The sequence below is a fragment of the Myotis yumanensis genome, unplaced genomic scaffold (genome assembly GCF_028538775.1).
Source record: "Myotis yumanensis isolate MYYU_CA2020_CCGP unplaced genomic scaffold, mMyoYum1.0.hap1 SCAF_8, whole genome shotgun sequence".
Classification (NCBI taxonomy): domain Eukaryota; kingdom Metazoa; phylum Chordata; class Mammalia; order Chiroptera; family Vespertilionidae; genus Myotis; species Myotis yumanensis.
In genome coordinates this window covers 29,394,308-29,418,360 of record NW_027223759.1, presented here as the reverse complement: position 1 = coordinate 29,418,360, position 24,053 = coordinate 29,394,308, and the positions used below count along the sequence as shown (strand labels likewise).

General features: G+C 41.8%; 1 protein-coding gene across 1 annotated transcript in view; it reads right to left on the bottom strand.

Moving 5' to 3' along the window:
- Window positions 1-3,570: 3,570 nt before the first annotated feature.
- The window catches only part of FBXO36 (F-box protein 36), a 57,688-nt gene continuing 37,205 nt past the window's right edge, over window positions 3,571-24,053 (bottom strand). The window contains exons 2-4 of the mRNA XM_070422345.1: window positions 20,097-20,205; window positions 11,481-11,653; window positions 3,571-6,469 (exon numbers count right to left, since the gene is read on the bottom strand). Coding sequence (XP_070278446.1) covers window positions 6,302-6,469; window positions 11,481-11,653; window positions 20,097-20,205 — 450 coding nt within the window. The 3' untranslated portion in view covers window positions 3,571-6,301. The remainder of the gene's footprint in view (window positions 6,470-11,480; window positions 11,654-20,096; window positions 20,206-24,053) is intronic.

Here is a 24,053-nt window from a genome sequence, read left to right as displayed (position 1 = left end):
CGATCCTGGGAGAGATCAGGCCTAAACTGGCAGTCAGACATCCCCCTTTCAATCCGAGACCGCTGGCTCCTAACTGCTTGCCTGCCTGCCTGATCGCCCCTAATCACTTGCTTGCTTGCTTGATTACCCCTATCTACTCTGCCTGCCTGCCTGGTCACCCCTAACTGCTCACCTGCCTGCCTGATCACCCCTAACCACCTCTGCCTCGGCCCCCACCACCGCGGCTTCGTCCGGAAGGATGTCCAGTCTAATTAGCATATTACACTTTTATTATTAGAGATGTTCAGAATAGACAAATGCATAGAGAAAGTATATTAGTGGTTGTCAGAGGCCAAGAGGAGACAGGAATGGGGAGTGATTGCTAATGGGCATGGGGTATCTTTTAGGGGTGATGAAAATGTTCTGGAACCAGATAATGGTGATGATTGCACCAATTTGTGAATATATCTAAACCACTTTAAAGGGATAAATTGTATGGTATGTGAATTATTTCTCAATTATTTCTCATGGAGGGTGATATACATTTTCCAAAATTCTAATTTCCTTTTGAAAGCTTAAATATTACCATTGGCAACAACTACTGCAGTTATTTTCCTTGAAGTGACAGTCTCCTTTTCAGTAACGTGTCTGCCAAACAAACAAACATGGCATTTCATGAAAAAAGCAGTTCAGGCTGCACCTCAGGTACACAAGTGCTTATCATCAAGACCATTGGGCTTGGATTAGAAGCAGATGAGCTATGTGCATATGGACTCCCCGTTTGCCACAAGGAATATGAAAAAGAAGATGTGGATTCAGGTAAAGACTGAATAGAATTCAGTGATTTTTACTGTTTCACCAGGACGTCGTTAAGTAAATCTTGCCATTATTTGACTGCAAGCACATGGCAGTGAAAAACATGACCTCCAGAACATGTTGTCACTGCTTTGGCTCACACTAATGCACCAGGGTTTGACCCACGGTTGCTTTTGCAACCATGAGAATGAATAATGGTATTCAGTACGTTGACTGTTCCAAGCATTCACGTGAGAGGAGTTTTGATTAGTTGGTGTGATAATGAATACAAGAAAACGATGAATCCAAACACATCTACTGATTTGTCTGTTTGGAAGACAAAAGTAAAGATCTGCAGATATTAACTCAGCCTCATGTCTTCAGCTAAATCTTTACCTTGATAAGACACTGAGTCATTAGAAAGTGATACCTCTGTGATGTCTTTTGCTGACACTCTACCCAGCACACACGCATTCAGCAGTGTCAGCTGTGGGCCTGTCTGCCTTTCTGCAGGCAATCCAGTGCAGTCTCTTACCCTACTGAGTACTTCAGTGCTTTTGCATTGCTGGTCTGAAAAGCTTTAATGATCAATTTTTGGCATTTAATGAGCTCATCACATCCACATTTAAAATATTCAATTCCTTTTTTCTGTGAACTCTGAATGATTGCTCTCAAAATGCCACACTTTAAGAGATACCGAAAAGGTACAATTTTGACTTCAGAAAGTCAAGGAAAAGATACCTTTTGAGTCATGTTTTGTTTTAAGATTTCAATGCCAACTTTTTCAGCATCTTTAGGCTCAGATGGTGCAGTTATGGCTAAGCTAAACTCCCTTTTAAAAGCTCATGATCCACCCTTAAATATAATAATGGTGTGGCTTATGTGACCTGGAGGTCTCCAACATCAAAATGTTCAGAGAACAGCGAGGTAGGAGAAGAATGCTGATGCTGAACTGCAAAGACTGAGAAGCAGCAGCATTTGTCGCCAAGGAGGGGGGAGCTGAGCCATGGCGGGGGAGCAGAGACCACTGGCAGTGCACTAAGGGTATTACAAATGAACTGTGCGGACCAACAATCAGAAGCAGAGAGGGTCTGAGTGGCACTGAGAGCCTCTTCCATTGTCAGACAAGGTAGTGGAGGACAGTGGCAGGAAGAAGAGAGGACTGAGTCTGGGCAAGAACCAGCGAACCATATTCAATTCCTTTACTCAATCCTTTACTTAGATTTTTCTAAGAGCATATGAGCATCTTGAAGATGCTCATTATTTAAATGAATTTAAGATACTTTATAGAAAAATGGGCACTAATTTAGTTCATCGAAGCTTGGAATATTCTGCCCAGCCAGTGTGGCTGAGGTTGAGCGTCGACTTATGAACCAAGAGGTGGCAGTTGGATTCCTTGTCAGGGCACATGATTCTCTCTCATCATTGATGTTTTATTAATTTCATACAGGAAGGGAGAGATAGAAACATCAATGATCCCCCTACTGGGGATCGAGCTGAAACCTGGGCATGTGCCCTGATTGGGAATCCATACCTCCTGGTCCATAGGTTGATGCTCAATCACTGAGCCAAACCGATTGGGCTCTATCTCTCCCTCTCCTTCTCTCTCTGAAATAAAAGTAAATTTTAAAAAAAGAAAAGAAAAATGCTTAGAATATTCTCTGGTCGACTAGATTAGAATGGTCTTTTATATTATGTCCTAGGCCCTCTCCCGTGTTATTTCAAATGTGACCTTGGACAAATCCCATCACCTTTTCAAGTCCCACTGGTCAAAAGTGGTGTTGGCTGTGAAAGGAGACGTGGTGCTTTTGTGGTTAAGAACATAGAGATGGTAGCTATTGATCTGAATCTCAACTTTACCACTTGTTGGGAAAGTTAACTTGTCCTCTCAGAATAATTTCAGCTTTGCAGGCCATACAGTCTATATTGTGACTCCCTCTGTCATTGTGTGAACATGATCTGTGAACATAAACATGAACTGTGGCCCAATATACAGAAATAGGCAGCTGATCAAATTTGACCTATGCCATAGTTTATTTACCCCTCATCTATAAGAGAGAAATAATATCACTTACCTTCAAGGCTTTCTGTAAGAATTAAATTGATTACTGCCTGTTTATTTCTTGGTACTCAGTATACACTCAAATGGAAACTGCTATTATTTCTAAGGGTGTTCCAACTTGTCTTGACCATGGATCTATGATCCTAACAGTTTTTGGATGGACAGAACAGATTTCCCAGCTGAAAACAACTTTTCTGAATAGAGATCTGCGCTTGAGGGAACGTGATAAGCAGGAAACTGGGAGTCCTGCTCTGTAGCTCCCAGCCCTAGAGGTCCCATGTCTCAAGGGCAAACTCATGATATCCCATTGTGTAAATGATCTCACTTGAAAACAATAACAGGAAAGCTAAGACAATAATTGTACTTTGTAAAATGACAATATAGACATTTGTTTTTAACTGCGGATGCACATTTTTCTTTGGTATGGTGGTACCTTGTCTATATAATGTTTTGCATCCAGTTAAAGATACACATTTCAAGTCGAAATCAACTGTTCAAAGTTGAAAAACCTGGACCCTCTCTCATAATATTTCCTTAACACAAACTGGAGATAAAGGTCATTACCGTAAAACTCAGATCAAAAAACTACGCTGCACAAGTGTTTTATGTTTACAATATTCTTCAGCATCTTGTAAGTTTATTTGGGGGAATAAATGAGGGCTGATGACCACCATGTAAAAGGAGCTTGGAAAACAATGACAAATGGTGACTCGTGATTTGTCCCTACCCCTGCCCCAATCATCATCTCACCCAAATTCATGGGCCTACTCGGTAAAATAAAATATTTTGCATCCCATATAACCAAGGTTTAATGCACATAATAAGCCAAAAAAGCAGTAATAGAAATTGATATTAGGTAAAATATATTTATTTTTTTAGTTTATAAATTAAATATTCACATTTGTCGTTAATAAATTGTTCTAACTTTAAAGCATATAAAACATTAAAAAAATCAATATTTTACTTTGGTAGTTACAATGGTAAATGATAACAGTAGAAACACTTTTCACTGGAAAGATGAGAAAGAGCAAGATTATAAAATGCTGTGGCATTTCACTCTGAAGTGGTGTGTCATAAACAAAGCAGATTTATCCATCCCCATGAAAGCTGTCAATAGAGACAGAGAGGCAAAGCATCGCCATATTTTCACTTGATGGCTTGTCATGAGGATCTAACAAGGAAAGGAGGAGGGGGGAGGGCAAATATTTCCACGCCAGAGGATGCAGGATTTTAGGTCGATGATATTGTTCATGTTTTGGCAAAAATAATGATTGCCAGGTAATAAGGCACCCAAATTATTAAGGCAAATAATTATACCTTAATAATCTAGTAATCTATGTTTTAAACCTATTCTTTAACAATGATCAACACATTAATAACATTTTAATTACTTACCTTTAGCATCTATTTTTATGTTACAGTATTATATACAGATACTAAAAGTTTTCTAGTGGCCAAATGTGTGTTCTCACTGATTCCTGTTGAATCTACATTATGCACACCCATAAGCTTTTAGAATCTGTTAGTTGATAAAACACAATCCATGACATTTTTGAGCTGTTGACATTTTGCATCAATGCAACAAATGAGTTGTGATTTTATATTCATACAGTTATGTTGACATACCAAATTGTACATCCACATAAATGCTGCACACACATGGTACTGACCTGTGTTCTGTCACCGAAAACCTGGCCAAAAGTGAAGGAACTTCAGGGAGAAATACCAGTAGGTAGCAGGAGCCGTGCAGAAGTAGGTGTCCTCTGCCCACCTGCCAGTCACCCTACACCTGGCAGGACCACTCCTGAGCAGAGAACAAGGCCTGGGTCTCTCGCCAATTAGATCTTTGCTCTGTGCTTGGACTAAATCCAGACATGACTTTGACAGGCTCCTCACCTGCAAGGCAGCATCTGACATTTGATTTCACAGATGTCCCCGGAAATCTATGACCAAGTGTTAAGGGTATACATGAATGGGGGTTAAAATCTGATTTGCTATTAACACAGGTTTAGTTAAAAAGAAAAAAAAAAGCCCTAGCTAGTTTGCTCAGTGGATAGAGCATCGGCTTCAGACCAGAGTCCTGAGTTCGATTCCAGTCAACTTGGTTGCAGGCTCCTCCCCGGCCAGGCCCTGATCGGGGTGCATGCAGGAGGCAAACAACCGAAGTGTTTCTTTCACATCAGTGTTTCTGTCTTTCCTTCTCTCTTCCACTCTCCCTAAAAATCAGTGGAAAAATATCCTTGAGTGAAGATTAAAAAATATATATATATATCTGTCACTAAGCCATAGCTATGAAACCATTCTAGAAAAATCTAGGAGGAGGACAGCCAGCAGTTCACCTCTTCTGCACGACTGGGGAGGTCCCACTGCATCAGGGGAGTCCCTCTGACATGGAGGATGTGGAGTAGAGGGCTACATATGTCATTGTTTTCTAGGTAGCAAAGTGGAGGCTGCAGGAATGAAGAAACGAGGTTAGAAAGGTGATGGGAGGTTGAAAGCTACTTTGTTCTGTAACCTGAAAGGAGTCATGAGATTATCCACTGCTATAGTTCACTGGGGGACTTAAACCTCACGAGAGCGCAGGAAGAAAGCTATTTTTAAATAACCCATCTCAGCAAGGTGGCATTCCCTCCCCTAAAACTGTAGTGTTTTTATTCCTCTGCCAAGTTAAACGAATACAAACCACAGGTTTTTACACAGTTACCCACAGCTTGTGTTCTTAAAAATCACAGTTATAAGTGGTAACTGTCCACATTCTTTGGGAAACACATCCCTCTAGGAAATATTTACAGGTTTATTTGGCAATGTGAAGTCCTGGGAGGCTGAGCTCTAGACAAGATCTGCAAGGAGCATGCCTGGCCTGGTCGTGGGTTGTCTGCATGGCCATACCCCAGGGCCAGGGCAGGGGTTGTCTGCATGGCGAGATGATGCCCAGCATCCCGGGCCCACAGGGCCAGGTCCTGAATGCAAACTACAAGGAGCAGAGTTGGGAAGACAGTGGCACTCACGGGAGTGCCACCCAGGCCAATTGCCCCTCTGGCGATACGTGGCCCCTGCTCCATGAATGGATTCAGATGACATACCATCAGCAAAGAATTCAAAAGCGTGGTTCCCTTTTCCAATGCCTAGATGAAACAGATATGTAATAAAAAATCCACTGGTAGCCATTTATTGCAGAAGCAGCCTTTTTTACTTTGGGTGTTGGAGGATAGGGAAGACATCACTGGTGGGCTTCCTGTCTTTCAGCCCTTGTGCAGGCCATGATTTCACCTTCACCTTCACCTTCACCGGAAGGACTGTGGTTCAGGCAAGGCCCTGCAGAGTGGGGTTTGCTGCATCTGTGAGTAAGTACTTTGTGCTTTTCAGATGACTCCTTGAACCAGCAATGCCTCCTAGTTTTCAATGCAAGGAAAGAGAAGGGATATGGACACAGCAGAAAAACGTAGCCATGTCTCAACATCCCTATCATTGACCGCCTGCCTGGCTTTTTTGATTTTGCTTCTTGTGGAGATGTAACTTTCGAATGAAGAACTTTTGTCTCCAACCCTGGTCCTGGGCCAGAGCCTTCATGGCAGGGGTGATTTCACTAGAGGCCTCAATTATTGGCACCCACAGTTCGTCAGACGTGCACAGCTGTGGGAGGAAAAAGTCAGAAGTGGGTCACAACTCGTGTGGGTTTAGTGCAAGTCATACACTCACTCATGAGGTCACTACCCACGTCCTGTTGCCTGTGAGACATGGGAAGAAACACTGCATGTGCATGAAGAGGTGCCAGGCATAGCTCCTGCATCCAGAAACTTCCTACTGAGGAAAGAGGCAAGTGCACAAAGATCTAAAGGACAAAGCAATATTTGATTAATTAAATAAATCCTGATGTCATTACAGATGCAGAATGCAAGATAGTTCTATGTAGTTCGAAAACAACATTACTTAGCTAATTTCTAATTAGCCACATAGCAGAGGCTGATAATGGTATAGTCAACTGATCTGCCACCCAGCATTGCATTAGAATGAATTAATAGAGAGCAGCTAAATTTGCATCTCTTTTCTTAAATTTTTTTTTTATTGATATCAGAGAGGAAGAAAGAGGGAGCGAGAGATAGAAACATCAATGATGAGAGAGAATCATTGATCGGCTGCTTGCTGCTTCCTGCACGTCCCTACTGGGGATTGAGCCCACAACCAGGGCATGTGCCCTGACCGGGAATCAAACCGTGACCTCCTGGTTCATAGGTCAACGCTTAACCTCTAAGCCACGCTGGCCAAGCTGCATCTATTTTAAGCCCTTGCTCAAGCCATCTCTCCCCTGGGCTTGCACAGCTGACAGCTCAGTCCCCTGCATGCTACTCAGTGTTGAACTTCATCAAAATGACCAAGCAGCCCTCAGAGATTGCCAGCAGGCACATGGAAACCTACTCCTTCCTGGTACCACAAGTTTTGCTCCAAGTCCTCTGCACAGATGTCATTGCCCCATGCACCTGGCAAAGTGAGCCGTTCTCTGGAAACAACTTCCTCTGAGACACTCTTCTACAGCCTTGGGCTTTAACCAGGGGCCATGAGGTTAAAGACAGACAAGACCCCTCTGGCCCAATAGCTGCACATGACCATTTTCCCTCCTTCCAACATCAAAGTTGCCACAATTCAGCTTCCATTTACCCAAGATTTCCTAATAGCAGGACTTTTTCAGGTGGCACCATTAGTTATGGCAACACCTCTCACCAGTCCCCTGCTACTAACACACTATTAATAAGGAGCTTTCCTGATACCTTACCTACCATACCCAAATCCTGAAGGCAGAGCTCCATTTATACTTACTTGGCAGCCCCGACTCACCTCGTTCATGTCTCCCTGCCAAGACTCTTCCAAGCAGGTGGGTCTACTTGACAAAGAGTAAGCTATATCCCACACACTAGTTGCAAAGGCAGTTTTTATCTTTCTAACCTCTACAGTACACAGAGGCAACTCCATCTAGTGTAATAGAGTTAAATGAGTGTTGAGCAAAGCAATCCACAGCAATCCCTCCCTCTGTCCTGCTTTGCTCCCTGGGGCCCTAACTTCTTCCTGTACTGCTTCTAGCCCTTAAGGAACAAATTGTGTAAGTGTTTATCTCTATTTCTTGACTCCATTACACTCAATTCTTTTCTCTTTTTTAAAATCTTTGTTGTTGGAAGTATTACATATGTCCCTTTTTTTCTCCCATTGACCCCTTATAGACCACCCCCACTCCGCACCCCCTGCTCCAGGCCTCCACTACCATATTGTCTATGTCCATAGGTTATTCATATATTCATACAAGTTCTCTGGTTGATCTCTTCCTCCACCATCTACCCACCTCCACCTTCCCTCTGAGATTCCACAGTCTGTTCCATGCTTCTGTCTCTGGATATATTTTGTTCAACAGTTTATTTTGTATATTAGACTCCACATATGAGTGAGATCATGTGATACTTGTCTTTCTCTGACTGGCTTATTTCACTTAGCATAATACTCTCCAGGTCCTTCCATGCTGACTCAAATTACACTCATTTCTAAGTAGAAAGCAGCCAATATTCTTAACTTTCATATTTCATGCTACTGTAAAAGTACTCTAATAAAAGAAAAGAATGATTGACAAACAGAAATGAATAGTATAAAAAAGCATAATCACTTAAGATCCTTTCTGCATAAATATTAGAGTAAAAACTATTATTTTCACATAAACAGCAACACTGAATATAGGATAGTGATGGCCCACAAACATTTTGATGTTAGGCAGGTTGTGCATTATCTTAATCCATCTTCAACAGTTATTCAAGGTCTAGTTTCTCTACTAAGATTACAATATATTCTAAATATAAACAGCAAAGGAAAAAGTTAGAAAGTGTCAAAATATTAAAAACAAAACAGATCTGTTCCTTTAAAAGGTTTTAAACTTTTGCCCTAGCCAGTTTGGCTCAGTGGATAGAGCATTGGCCTGCGGACTGAAAGGTCCCAGGTTCGATTCCAGTAAAGGGCATGTACCTTGGTTGCAGGCACATCCCCAGTTTGGGGTGTGCAGGAGGCAGCTGATCGATGTTTCTAACTCTCTATCCCTCTCCCTTCCTCTCTGTAAAAAATCAATAAAATATGTATTTAAAAGGTTTTAAACTTTAATACTAGTATAGATGACTATGCTGTTTCCAGTAAACACATTTCATGGGAGAAAACTATGAGGTTTTGGGAGAAGAGAAAGAATTCTCAAGAGAGCTGAAATTTCCACCAGCATAATTTCATTTGACTCATTTTATACTGAAAACATTTATAGTTTTGTTTTGTATTATAAGTTCGTCATAAAATACCCCCATCTAAGACTACCAAACCCTGGGGCTTTTTTATTTGGTAGATGCCAGGTTGCAAAACACGAGGTATGTATCCTGACTATGGTTCCAGTTACTTTGATTCCAAGCAAAGCAAACTGTGGGCTTGGCGCCCCCTCGTGGTGGCGGGTGAATTTAACATACATAAGCTATAAACTTAATATACATAAGTTTGAAAGGAATCCTAGGGCTTATCTCCTTAAAACCTCTCCTTTTACAAATGGGGAAATTAAAGCTCAGAGAGGATAAGGGTACAGCTGCCAAAGGCTCGTGACGGGAAGTGGTTGAGCTAAGAACAGAACCTAGCTCTCTGGCCTCCTGTGGACTTAAAACGCACATGTCGGCCTGTACACAGTAAAGACAGGAAAATCCCTCTCCCACCCCGAGCTTCCAGCCTTTTAGAATCTGAGATATTTTATCTGTACAACTTTAATATCCATGGGTCAAATTCTTGGACCAGATTCTTAGATTCCAGTTACTGTAAACACAAGAAAAGATGTGAAGAACACAGATGCTGGGCCCACCTCAGCCCTGCGGAATCAGGCCCTCAGGGCTGGGCATCACCAGTTCCACCGCTCCCTGGGTGCTTCTTCCAGGTGGCCAGACTTGGGAATCAAGGTCAAAGGCACGAGGAAAGTCTGTTTCTCCATAGCCAAAACGTGACGGAGGAGAGGTTTTCTTCCTCAGTGTTCCTGAGTCATGATCAACATGAACATGTTTATATACTAGTCATGACTGTCCCTCCTGTCTGTGCCTTGGCCTTCTCATCTAGCTGTAGAGGGTTTCCTCAGGTCTACTCTGCTGCAGTTTGCAGAAACAGCAGAGTATCAATGCCCGGTGCCACTGGAGCCCGCCAGCAGGCCCCCTGGCAGGTTCCCACGGCAGCATTAGCTTAGTGAGCTTACCACAATCCCAGGGTTCGCCTTTCAGGGGTTTGCTTCTATTAGCCAGGCTCCCAGAGGAGTGGTTTGCCCTGAGAAATATAAACAGCCAGCGCACCAGACCTACGGGAACTTGTCCATGGAGGCTCTGTGACTTGGTCAACACAGTCAGATCAAGGACTGGCAGCTGGAAGGTCCTGATCGCTGGTGGCATGAAGTTTGCTAAGTGGAAACTTCTTATCTTGATCATGGGATGGCACCACAGGCTCTTCTGGGCTAGGGCCCCCTTCCACCTCTGAATCCACACACTGTGTCTCCACGTTTATCTTTATGCTTCCAAGACAGGCCCATTGCTGCACAGTCAGGTCTGGCCTAGACACCTTTCTGTCTCATAAAGGTGACCTTGCAGCTCTCGTTTTCAACAGGATCCATTAAAACAGCACCTGACCACATCCCTGTCATCTGCCCCATCCCCCCTCAGCTCTACCCTCCAAAAGCCTCTCCAGCTTCGTCTCTGCTCTAGCAGCACTGGCCTTATTCTGTTCTTCACTATTCAGGGTCTCTGGCACACAGCTCCCTCTGCCTAACCAGGCTACTTCCCACTCAGCCTAGCTAACCCCTACCAGTCAGGTAAATGTCCCTTCTTCAGGGAAGCTCCAAGTCAATTATGTCTCATAGGACCCCGTGCCAGTCCCCTGAGCACTCATCACAGCCATCACTGTCCAGACAGTTCATTGTGTACTGCCTCTGACCCTCATTCAGGTGTAAGCTCCTTGAATGCAGGGACCATGTCAATCTTACCACCTTCAAGTCCCTAGCACCCAGCACAGTGCCTGGCCCACAGCAGGAACTCGGTGACCACTTGCTGACTGCATATGTTTCATAGTGGAAAGTTTATGACACTGGCCCACTGACTGGCTGACAGAACGCCTGGGGATCTCAATTCTGCCCTTCACTGGCTGTAGGACCCTGGACAAGTTAATCATGCTGATTCGTAGCTTCCTTATCCCTAAAGTAAGAATGAAAAATAGGATCTATACCATACAGTTTTTTGAGACTGAAATAAAATAAAGAACTTAAGAGATCTGGCCAGTGTGGCTCGGTTGGTTGAGCATTATCGCATGCATTGGTTAGATTCTAGGTCAGGGCACATTCCTGGGTTTCAGGCCCAATAGGGGGCATTCAGGAGATAGCCAATCGATGATTTTCTCTCATCATTGATGTTTCTATCTCTCTCTATCTCTCCCTTCCTCTCTCTAAAATCAATGAAAACATATTTCTACAAAAATTTTAAAGTAAATATTCAACACATGCTTGCTGAAATAAATGCAAGCAATAAATCACTGCCATACTTTTAAAAATACAGAAAAACAACTTTGACAAAGCACAAGAAAAATTCTCTATGGACACAAAATATATGACCATTACCTTTGAAAATCTGTGTGATGTGAGAGAAAGGCTGGCAATATCTTCAATGCCCAGATAAGAAATGATATTCATGAGCAAATTGTCTGAGAGCCGCTCAAGGAAGTCAATTTTACCTTCACACAAATTGAAGACATAGTCCAATATTCTTGCACCGAATACCAAGGCAATTTGAACTGTAATTCAAAGAAAACAACAAACCAAGATGATTATCATGTGCAGTCACAAAAAACTTGATCGTTATCAGTAAGTTATAGGCTTTGGGGCACTTTTTCCCTGAGAGTGCCATTATATTATGCTGAGTCATTCCTACTTTCACCAAGCTGCCTGTGGGCCCAGTGGCCTGCATTTGGAGGCGATTGTTTCCCATTGCTACCCCTGCCCGAGGGTCAGAACCTTTTAGGGACACTCAGTGTATAACATAGTGATGGACTGCATCCCCTTGATCTCATCAGCATAAATTCCAGACCAGACATCTGACTTAACCAGTCTCAGCAACATCATCATCCCCACCCTCACAACCTCCCGACTGGGCACAGATGCTGGTTCATGTAGTTTTTCTGCCGCCTCTTCTATCCTCAGATGGGTCTGAAATATATATCTCTTAATTTTGTTTAATTATTATTCTCTTGTTATTTGTAGCTTCTCCACCAAAGTTTCTTCGTTTCATTTTACCTTCTTTGTTTAAAAAAAGAAAATAGTTTATTGATTGTTAGAGAGAGAGGGAGGAAGAAGAAAGAAACATCTATCGACATGTGAGAGCACAGCATTGATAGGCTGCTTCCTACATGTCCCCTACCTCGGGTCAAGCCTGCAACCCGGAATGTGCCCTGAGCAGACATCGGACCAGTAACCCTTTTGGTGCCTGGGATGACGCTCACCCAGTTGAACCACACCAGCCAGGGCCCGCTTTACCTTCTTTTTACTCTTATCTTTACACAGTAGGAAAAAAATAGAGGCAAAGAGAAAGATAGATGAATATTTCATGAAAATTGTGGTAAGTTTTGCCCAATATTTTTCACACCGTTTTTGTGATTTCCAAATTAGGAAACAGTTCACAAAGAATCAACCAATATAATCATCTACCTCACATGTTCAATATAAGGGGAAGTGGGGTGTTTTTTTAACCCAAGCTCCCTGAATAACCAAAAAATAGCTAATAAATAGGAAAACATGTTTGGAAGGATACATATTCAAATTTTACAGTGGTTAAATCTGGAGGGAGACTTTTACTTTTTTGTTTGTCTGTATTTTCTAATCTTTCTACTGACAAGAAAAAAAAATTCTGCGATGTCCTAAATTAAATTACAGCAGACCAAAAATAAAAAAAAATAAAAATAAAAATAAAATAAATAAATTACGGCAGACCAGAGGATGGTAGGAAGAGACAGAGAGGTTAATGAGTTAACAACTACAGGGCAAAACCAACAAAAGACTGCTTACATTCCTGAGTGTATGCTGAAACTTTGAGCTAACTTCCAGGTGGCTATTTCAGAGATTATCCAGAGAGAATAGCTGACCATTAGTGCCACAGCATCTTGCTATGCATTAACTTTCCAGACTGTTGCCCGAAACCAATACAAAAGAGCCAACATTTCTTCCTTCCAGGCTCTGCACCTGTCCCAGAACTCGCTTGCTTCACCTTCTCCCACCCCTTTATCTATAGCCAACGTAAATTCTTTCAAAACAACTTTTCATCTTTCTTCCCCAAACTTAATGCAGAAAAGAGCCAGTCAATGCCAAGATGGCAGACTTGTAGTCTTCTCCATCTGGCTGTGGGTTAGGCTGCACACCCCAGGACCTGGTCCTTTTTCTGGCTGGCATAAGGATCAACAAACCCTTTCTTTTAGAAAAGCTTTCAGCTGTGAAGGCTTTTGTTTACCACTATAATAACCCCATATTACCAGTGTAATTTTTTAAAATCTAGAAAAGAAGGGAGGGAGATGGGGAAGAAGGACGGATAAAAGGAGAAAGGGAGAAGGGAAGGGAGAAAAAAATATAACTTCCAAAATAGTTGCTCTATAGTCAGTTGGAAATTGGTTCTCTGAAAACTCAGTTTAAGGTGGCTTACCAACTAGGATTTTTCTTTCTCCCTCACACAGTTAGATTCTGAAGGTAGGCCGCACAGACTGCTGCCAGAGCTCTATTAAGTTATTAATGTCCCAGGGTCCTTTTATCTCTGTTTCACATTCTAGGATGTGGCTCTCATCCTTGGGGGGCATGCTAACATGGTTCCTGTACCAAGACATCAACCAGGGTGTGGCAGGTGAAAGGGGCAGGGCAATGAACAAAAATGTCCATGGAGCCTGGGCCTGTCCCTGTCAGAAGGGCCCTTCTGGGGAGCTGTATAAAAGAACTTAGCTCACATCTTACTGAGAAAAAGTGGGTCACACAGCCACAAGTGCAAGGTAGGGGCAAATGCCAACTCTGTCTTAAGCGGAAAAAATAGAATAAAGAAAACAAAAAAAAAGGAGAAAATGGGAGCCAAACAAAAAAAGCAAAGAAAAAGTATGATAAGATAAAAGCATAGCCCTAGCCGGTTTAGCTCAGTGGATAGAGCATCAGCCTGTGGACTGAAGGGTCCCGGGTTCAATTCCAGTCAAGGGCACATGCCCAGATTGTGGGCTCAATCCCCAATGGGGGGCAGGCAGGAGGCAGTCCATTGATGATTCTCTCTCATCATTGATATTCCTATCTTTCTATCCTTCTCCCTTCCTCTCTTAAATCAATAAAAATATATATTAAAAAAAAGATAAAAACACAAAATAAGACGATAGAAATTACTGGCATAGTGGTAATCATAATCAATGTAAATGAACTAATCAGGCAAGGTAAAAGACTCTCAGGTAAATAACACATGCATACACACAAGTATTTCTGCTTATATGCTATTTACTAGAGACATGCTAAGACAATGATATGGAAAAGTACAAGTAAAAGTATAGAAAAAAACCAATTCAAACCAAAAGAAAACATATTACTAGCAGACAAGATATACTTTAAAGTAAAATTCAGTATTGGTGATAAGAAAGACTATTACTTATTGATAAAAGAAATAATTCACCAGGCAGATTTAATACTTCTAAACTAGTATACCCAACTACCCTCAGTAGGGGGAATGATTGACTAAACTATGGTTTATAATGGAATAGAATATCATTGACCATTAAAATAAATGAATTAGATCCACATATATCAACATAGATAAATCTCAAAAACAATGTAGATTGATAAAATAAAAAACTATATAGTATGATACCATTTATGTTAAATTTTAAGCATAAAATAGTATGTATTATTTATATATAGTTGTAACTATGTATAATAAATATGTTTAGAAATGATACCAACTTTTTAGAATAGTTACTAGGAGAGAATAAAGGGGAAATAGGTAAGAGGTAGAAATCTGACTGTATATGTAACTTTTTAAAAGATATTAATAAATACAGTGCTCACTTCAGCAGCATGTATAATAAAACTGGGATGATAAAGAGAAAATTAATATGACCCCGAGAAAGGATGACACAAAATTAAAACCCTTCAGAGTAGATTCTCTGATCACATGCAATTAAGCCAGAAGTTGGGGGAAGGGAAAGTAATAAAAAAATCCCAACTCCCTGGAAATTAAACAGAATGTTTTAAAATAATTTATGAGTCAAAGAAGAAATCAAAATGAAATTTAGAAAATATTTTAATGTGAATGAGACTACAGATACAATTTATCAAAACTTACCTAATACAGATACAGAAGCAATTAAAGAACATTTGGTGGGGGGAGATGGCTAAAAACAATGATTAAGCTTCCATCTCAGGAAACTAGAAAGAGAACAACAAATCAGACCTAAAGAAAGTGGTAGGAAGGAAATAATAATAAAGGTAAGAGCAGAAATCAACAACTAAAATGGAGAAAATCAGTAGTTCTTTGAAAAAATTAATAAAATGAATAACTTCTCAACAAGATTCATCAAGACAAAAAGGGGGGCGGTGCACAAATTACCATGATCAAGGAATTAAAAAGAAAACATCACTACTGATACTACAGACATAGAAAGAAGAGGATATTCTGAGCAACTTCACCAACACATCTTATAATTTGGATAAAATTAAGTAAATGTGACTAATGTTAACATTTTCGGTTAGTGGTGTTGGGTATTACTTTATGTTCTGTTTTGTAGGTGTAAGATATTTCAAACTTAAAAACTTAGAAAGGTCAAAGTATAGAACACAAGACATAAGATTCTTCTTTTCGTGTTAACATGTGTTGTATATATGCACAGACCATTTCTGGGAGGATATACAGGAATCTGGCTCCATGTTGTCCTGTAGTGCTTCTGCCCCTAACACTCTCCCATTCCACCCTCCATTCACAGACTGTCCCCAGGTCTGCAGAAACTCCAAGAATCCAGGCTGAAGACCAGGAGTGACTGATCAGAGGAGCAGAGTCAGAGGTGGTGGCTAGGCAGGAGAAACTGGAGGTCCAAGGCTGAGATAGAAGGCTGGAGAAAGGACCTAGAGAAAATGGATTACGGATCCATACATGGGGTTGGCCCAGGCTGGAAAGAAGGTAAGAACTGTCTTTCCCAATTTCTATTCCTGCTGTAACCATATTCCTAGGATCTAGAACTCAGTATTTCAGGACATTCATGTTTATTAGTGTTATCAATTTTTCATTATAGTTTTCATTTCAAACATTCAGTCAAATTCTCCCCACAATCATCTAAATGCCCAAAGGAATTAAAAAACTTTAACATCAAAATGATTATCTCCCACATTTCCTTTCACATGCAATACCCAAAATAAGAAACCTTCGTCATTTGGTTCAGAAAGTATAGTTGTTGTCATTTGGTTTTATCACAGGGATTTTTGTGGATTACCCTAAATACTTAACCACCACTTAGAACTCATTAAAAGGTCTAAGCAACCAACTTTAAAATGGACAACCAACTTTAAAATGAACATAAGTTGGAAAACAACTTATTTTTAAGTTGGATTCAATCTCAAGCCATGAATCAGCACTTTCAATAGAGTTTATATTGGCACATTTTTACCTTAAACTAAAAATTTTTAAAGTTTCCAACAGCTAATTTCCTGATTGTTCCTATTTATTTAACTTGGGAGGAAAATCTATAGACATTTCCTCCGATTGTTAAAGGTCTTAGAAAGAAAAAAAAATTCAAAATTCACAGACAAATGGACAAAGAATACAAACAGGCAAATTACAGAAAGAATATAAATGGCAATTAAACATGACAGGAGGCTCAACTTACTCATTATCAGGATAATGCTAATTAGACAAGATATTGATTTCACTATTTGACTGGAAAGGATGAAGAAAGATAGCAATATCTAATTAGTGATGGCAAAGGTATAAAAAAACTCCTGTATCCTGGTGGATAGAGTATAATTAATACAGCAGCTTTGAGGGGATGAGGGGGAAATTTGTGAATATTGTGAAGTTACAGGCATTTTATATAAGTTTTGAATGATGAGTGGACATTCAGTCTTGTCCAAAATGTCAGGAGACATTTGGTTCATAGTTTATATAAATCCAGTTCTCCTGAAAGATTCAAACCCCAACCCAACTGCCTAATCCCACAGGCCATTACCAGCCAGCCTACCCAGGCAAGAAGGGTTACTGGCAATATAGCCACAACCCAATTATTGGGCCAATGAAATATGATAGTATTTTTAAGGTATTAATCCCATAAACCAAAGGTAGAATAAAGCATTATGGGCTATGTGAACCCAGGGACAGTTTCTAAGTATGGACATTTTAGACAGGATCAAATGTCCTGCAAAGGTTTTAAATTACTCAAAATTGAAATATTGTGACACCAATATATTAACAAAGTCTCATCCTATCTAATAAAAGACAAAAAGGGTAATTGACCATACCTTCGCTATGCTTCCCATTGGCTAATCAGGGCGATATGCAAATTAACTGCCAAGAAAGATGGGGGCTAACTGCCAAGAAAGATGGCGGTTAATTTGCATACGTAGGCGCCAAGCAACGGAGCGAAGCCGGCTGGCCCCGGGCAGGAGCAGCGAGCGAAGGCCAGCGTGGCGAGCGAAGAGCAAAGAGGGAAGCCTGCCGCGCTGGCCTCCGCCACGTCCCCGGGGCCCGCGCTCGGCGAGTGAGGAGCTAAGCCCCTCGCCCACTGCGCCGGCCCCTCCCGGCGAAGAGCAAAGGCCTGGGTTCTGGGCGCCGGAGAAAAACTGGTGCCAGCAGCCAGGGGAAGGGGCCCCCGACTGCGAGAGGGCACAGGCCGGGCTGAGGGACCCACCCGAGTGCACAAATTTTTGTGCACCAGGCTTCTAGTTTTATAAATAAACGTTGAAATAATGGCTGCTGTGCTGAGAACAAAGTACTGTGGGGCAAGAGTGGAAAGAGTGAGACCAGATGGAAGGCTGGTTCAATGATCTGGGAGAGAGGTTGTCCTTGGTTGGACCAGAAGTGGAGATGGTTAGAAGCATTCATTTGTGTATTAGTTATTTATTGTTGTTCACAAATTACCCCAAAGTTTACTGGCTTAACACAACAGAGATAATAAATATTACCTCACAGTTTCTGAGGTTCAGGAATCTAGAAGTGGCTTAATTGGATGGTTCTGGTTCGGGTTTTGCCTCTCATGAGGTTACAGTCAAGGCATCACGGGTTGCATCATCTGAGGCCTAAGGCTGGAAGACCCTCTTATTAAAAAAAAACTCATGCACATAGCTGTTGAATGAAGGCCTCAGTTCTTCACCACATGGACCTATCCACAGAGCTGCCTCAGACATGGTAGCTGGCTTCCCCCAGATCAAGTGATGAAAGGGAGAGAGAAATGGAGAAAAGAGAGAAAAGGCCGATTTTGTAGTGTCATTTATAACTTAACCTTGAAAGTGACATACCATCACTTCTGCCAAGTTCTGTTGGTTGCACAACTGATCTAGATACAGTGTAGGAGGGGATTACACAAAAGTGTGAATATTGGTTGGTGGGCATCATTGGGGTCACCACAGTTTGGGTTCTAGTTATATCGATGGATTCAATCTAGCATGTAAGAGAATGGAACCAAGGGTAACTATAGAATCTTTGGCTGACATTTTCTGGGAGGGTTTTAGGGGACCATCAGGAACTATTTTGGACATGTTACATTTGAGAGGCTACTACATATTTAAGTGAAGATGTTGAGAGGGCAGCTAGATATATTTCTGAGTGTGGAGTTCTGGGAGAGGTACAGGCTGGAGATGAGGGGCTTGTTTATTTACAGTTGGCATTTAAAGCCAGAGCCTTGACCCAACCTATCGAGATGCCCTGGAAGTCAGGGAAGAAAATATCAGCTCAAGCTAAGTGCTACTGAGAAGCCAAGGAAGCAAGAGTGACACAGGTCAGGTCGTTTGCCAAGGATGCCACCAAGACTAACCCAGATTTCTAGACATGTCACCAATGTGTAGGATTTAAACTAATTATTTTGGATGAGAAAATTTTGGTGGGGAGATCTTGGAACTATGACAAAAGATGGGATAGAAACCTCGGCAAACATCATTTTCTTAACAACAGCAGCAACCAATGATTAAGAGCTGATTACACACCATGCTGGGTGGATGCAGAGCCCCTGATCCTGCTCTGTGCCACAGTGCACCCTTCCTTCTGCTGCAGAGAGGCCTTTCTGAGGGGTTCCCTGAGAACCAAGAGAGGAAGGGCGAATAGCAGTGTGGTTTGGAGGTCTCCCCTCTGCTGGGATGCTGTAGGTCTAAAAAGTGAGAAATGGGAGCTTTTGAACTCACCAGGGCAGTTTAATTTGGTATCTCAGCCCCACTCCTGGGGAAAGGCCCCCAGGTAGCCCTGAAATTAGCTGCTCTCCAAACTACAATTTTAAAAGCCAGTGTGGGTGCACTCCTTGACTGAATCCCTCCACTCTTCTCTACAGAAAGGAGGGTTAGAGGGAGTGGGGCAGGCTTCAGTCTGACCCTTAAATTCCCACTTTATTGCCCATTCCTCCAGGATCAGGAAACACACAAGTGGTTATCCTGAACCTGATGTCACCCTGTCACTCTCCCCTCATTATCTTATCTAGGGGTGGGGTGGGGGAGGTACGGGTGGGTAGGGGTGTTGAAGGTGCCTGGGGCAAGCAAGAGGCAGGTGAGGACTTGGCCCTTAAACCTCTATTTAGAAAACAATCACCTCCAATCTGTCCTGCCCAACCCCCATCTCTGGGTTTTGTGGAAGTCAGTCTGAAAATCACATGGTCTGCTGATGAATATTCAGCACTACTAAACATTTAGTTCTGGGTTAGGTACCACAGGGCTTAGAAAATAAAATGGATCTAAACTTGAAAATCGAAAGTGTTTCGTACTTTATTTTATAAGCACATACCTCTTATTAAATAAGGAAGGAAGGCCTGGACTGATTTTTATTCATGAAACGTGGACAGTCTTTCTCCAACATGGTTCTTTTTAAGCCAATAATGCATTTTATAAATAGTTGCTGTAAGAATCCAATATTCTACTATATCTACTGTACTGAATTAAGTACAGAATGACATCGATATTTCAAATGATGATATCTTTGATCCTTCTCTGCCAAATTAATCACTAAAGGGAACTTAACAGCAATAAGCATGCTCCCTTCCTTACTCTGAAGATGTGAATTCTCTCGGAAGTCTTCATGAGATTCTTTTACTTCTCCAGGTTTTGTTGATTGATACCCACTCCTTAGAGAAATCTTCCACCATCTAAAGATGACCTGTGATTGAATAGAAGGTGATCTGAATTAAAACTGATGTAAATACCAACAGCTATGATCTGGTAACAATCACTCTGGTGGGCACAAAGCCTGTGTCCAACATCAGCTATAACTTGGCAATATGGCATCACATGAAATGAGAAGTGAGGTCTGTGCATCAGTGAACATTTTCCTAGTCGTCAGGGTCACAAAGTCAAAGTGCTAGAGGGAATCTTAAAAATCTATCAAGTCAATCAATGTTAAAATCACTCAGAGCCAAATGACTGTTTCTTGAAGATCTCTGAGAACACAGATTCTCTAACCTGGGGAGCCAATTCCAAAATCATTGCTCCTCCCTCTGCCTCCCTTCCTGTCTACAAGACAGACAAGGTGAGGGAATACTGTTCCCCTAGAGAGGGACAGTTACAGGAACAGGGCCAGGAAAGCACCACGAAGCATTGTTTGATGCATGAAAGGGTCACTGCACAAGACACTTCTTGGTAATGGATCTGCTGATAGTCCATTTGACTTCTATAAGCATTTTGATTTATCTGAAGCAAACTTCATTTTCATGGTTATGGACTGCACTGAAGCTCTATGTTGACTTCATGGCAGTGTCAACTACCAGGCCTAATAAGAAGCCCCTTGAACTTTTTCAACTTACCTCACATTTTCCAACCTGTAATGGAACTGGGTAGTTAATTAAGATGACAAAACTCCCATCAACTTGAGCAACAAGTCAAACTATTTCTGCACTAGGGCTACCAGGGAAGATGATTCAGGAGACAATACATATAAGTTGCTTGGCTTCAGGCAAAATTGTTAAGCAGGTGAAAATTTGCTATGGGGCCTATTTTTTAAAAAAAAAAGTATTTTTTTTTTATTGATTTCAGAGAGGAAGGGAGGGGGAGAGAGAGATAGAGACATCAATGATGAGAATCATTGATTGGTTGCCTCCTGCACGCCCCCTACTGGGGATCAGCCTGCAACACAGGCATGTGCCCTGACCAGGAATCAAACTGTGAGCTCCTGGTTCATAGGTCAATGCTCAATCTGAGTCACAGCAGCCCTGGCATGGACCTCTTTTTATTTACAGTTTCCTCTCCCCCATCCCGACCCACGCAGCACTCCCAGGGTCCTCCCTGGTCCTGGGTGAACCCTCTTGAGCCACTGCCTTAGTCTCTACTAGTTTTCTACCACTGTTTCCCAGGCTTTGAACTGCCCAGCCTCTTACTTTCTCCCCACTCCTTTCCCCTTGCCTGTGGGCCCAGGCTCCTCTCCAGCTTTCCTCTCCTGGGGCTGTCTCCCTCTGCCCTATTAGCCTGTGCCCTTTTCCCCTACTAGCCCCCCCCCCCCCCGCCGCCCCCCCCCCCCCCGCCCTTCCGTGATGTCTGAAAGATAACTCTCCAGAGCAGCGGTTCTCAACCTGTGGGTCGTGACCCCTTTGGAGGTTGAACGACCCTTTCACAGGGGTCGCCTAAGACCATCGGAAAACACATATATAATTACATATTGTTTTTGTGATTAATCACTATGCTTTAATTATGTTCAATTTGTAACAATGAAATTGGGGGTCACCACAACATGAGGAACTGTATTAAAGGGTCGCAGCATTAGGAAGGTTGAGAACCACTGCTCCAGAGGGTAGAGACCTTTGATACCATCTTACCTAGTACCTTGCCTGATAGAAAGTAGGTCCTCAATAAATACTTTTTGAATGAATTAAAGGGTGATTTTCATTTAGATTTGGTTCTATTTACTAAAGGAGATAAAAACACACACACACACACACACACACACACACACACAAAAACATGTGTTAAGTTACAAAACTCCATAATCTCACAAAATTGTGGTGGCTGATTCTTTTCAGAAAATCCCTTAGCCTGTCACTTTTGATTTTCCTGAGCAGAAACCTCACCACAATTGCCCTCTTAAGCATCTTTCTGCCCCATCTCACAAAGGTGAGGGTGTATCAGTCAATAAGGCTGCCATTACAAAGCACAGATTCAAGCTGACTTACCCACATAGATAAGCATCCTGCTGGCTCCTCTGAGGAATTTAAGGTAAATTGCGAGAATACAGAAGTAGCCTGAAGAAACCTGACTGCACCACAGAATGGGGGACTTAAACAACAGAAATTTATGATCTCATAGTTCTGGAGGTTAGAAGTCCAACATCAAAGTGGTGACAGGTTTGGTTTCTTCTCCTGAGGCCAAACGCCCTCTTGCTGTGTCCTCCCAAGGCCTTTCCTCTGTGCATGTGCATCCCTGGTGTCTTTTCTTATAAGGACACCATTCAGATTGGATTAGGGCTCCACCTTTATGGCTTCATTGAACCTTAATTATCTATTCAAAGGTCCTATCCCCAAATACAGTTGCATTGGGGGTTAGGGCTTCAACTTAGAAATTTTGGGGGGACACAATTCAGTTCATATCAGAGGGGTATTCAAGTATTACAGTAGAAAGAACGTGAATTTTGGAGTAAGAAAGGCCTCTCAAACTTATTTATTCTCTCTGCACTTCAATTTCCTTTTCATTCACTTTCTATTAAGCATCATTAAAATTAATATTAAATATTATAAATAACAGTTCCTTTCTATTGAATAATAATGCCAGGCAACCTGAATCAAATGCTAAGTTCTTTTACCACATCATCTAGAACTTTTAGAACTAATTGGGAAGGCAAATAATTTATTCCTTCTGCAACACACACAGATGAGCAAAAAGTTTCAGAAGTGAGGTTAGAAATGATAGGTCTCCTTCCCCACAACCTTACTCCCTGGTGTTATGTTATAATGAAAGCAAGTCTGGGGTTGAATTCTGCCACAGGAAAGATATTTATCACCAGGCAGGCACCACTAGAGTCCAAAACATGTTTCTGGAAGCTCAGTGGAGTCCTCCCTCACTGTCTTATTTTGCACTCTGTGGGAACCTTCCCAGGAAAGTTTCTATCTGAGGCAAGTGCACCTGTATTATAATGACATAATCAGCTACCCTTCTAGCCCAGTGGTTCTCAACCTTGGCTGCACATTAGAATCACCTGGGAATCTTTTTAAAATCCTGATTTCCAGGCCTCATCCTCCGGAAATTGTTTCTTTGTTACTAATGTTGTGGCCCCACCCCATAACAAAGAAACAGAATTTCCGGAGGATGAGGCCTGGAAATCAGGATTTTAAAAAGATTCCCAGGTGATTCTAATGTGCAGCCAAGGTTGAGAACCACTGTTCTAGCCAAATCAAGCAACTAAATGCCTGATTAAGTGGAGGAGTCGGGAACAAATGGAGTTCTAGACAGGGCACTATTCCAGAAACATTAAGTTACCAAACTCATTTATGTTGCTCAAAAAAAAAAAAGAGGCAGAGACACACTTGTACAATCTTGTCAGCTTCCTATCTCGCACATCATTCATCTCATCAATGAAAAATTATTTCTGACATTTCTTATACTAATGAATTAACCCTCTGGTACTGTTTTATTTAGAAGGCCATTTCTGAAGTGCCCGCATTATAGCCTCTGGAGGGTAGATTCCAAAGCACAGATTCAAGCTGACTTACCCACATAGATAAGCATCCTGCTGGCTCCTCTGAGGAATTTAAGGTAAATTGCGAGAATACAGAAGTAGCCTGAAGAAACCTGACTAGCTAGAACCAGAATCCAAGTCTCCTCACTCATGATTCATACACGAAGAGTCTGTTCTGAGGCTAGAAGCTTTCTTTGTAAATAACCTTCATACTCTAACTCTAGAGCAGTCCACAGAAACCTCATCTTCAGAATCACAACTTGGTCTTGTCAAGACTTGATTACCTTCCCCATACTGTACTTACCAGAACAAAGTAGGAGACAGGTGTTTTCTACCACTTACTGTTT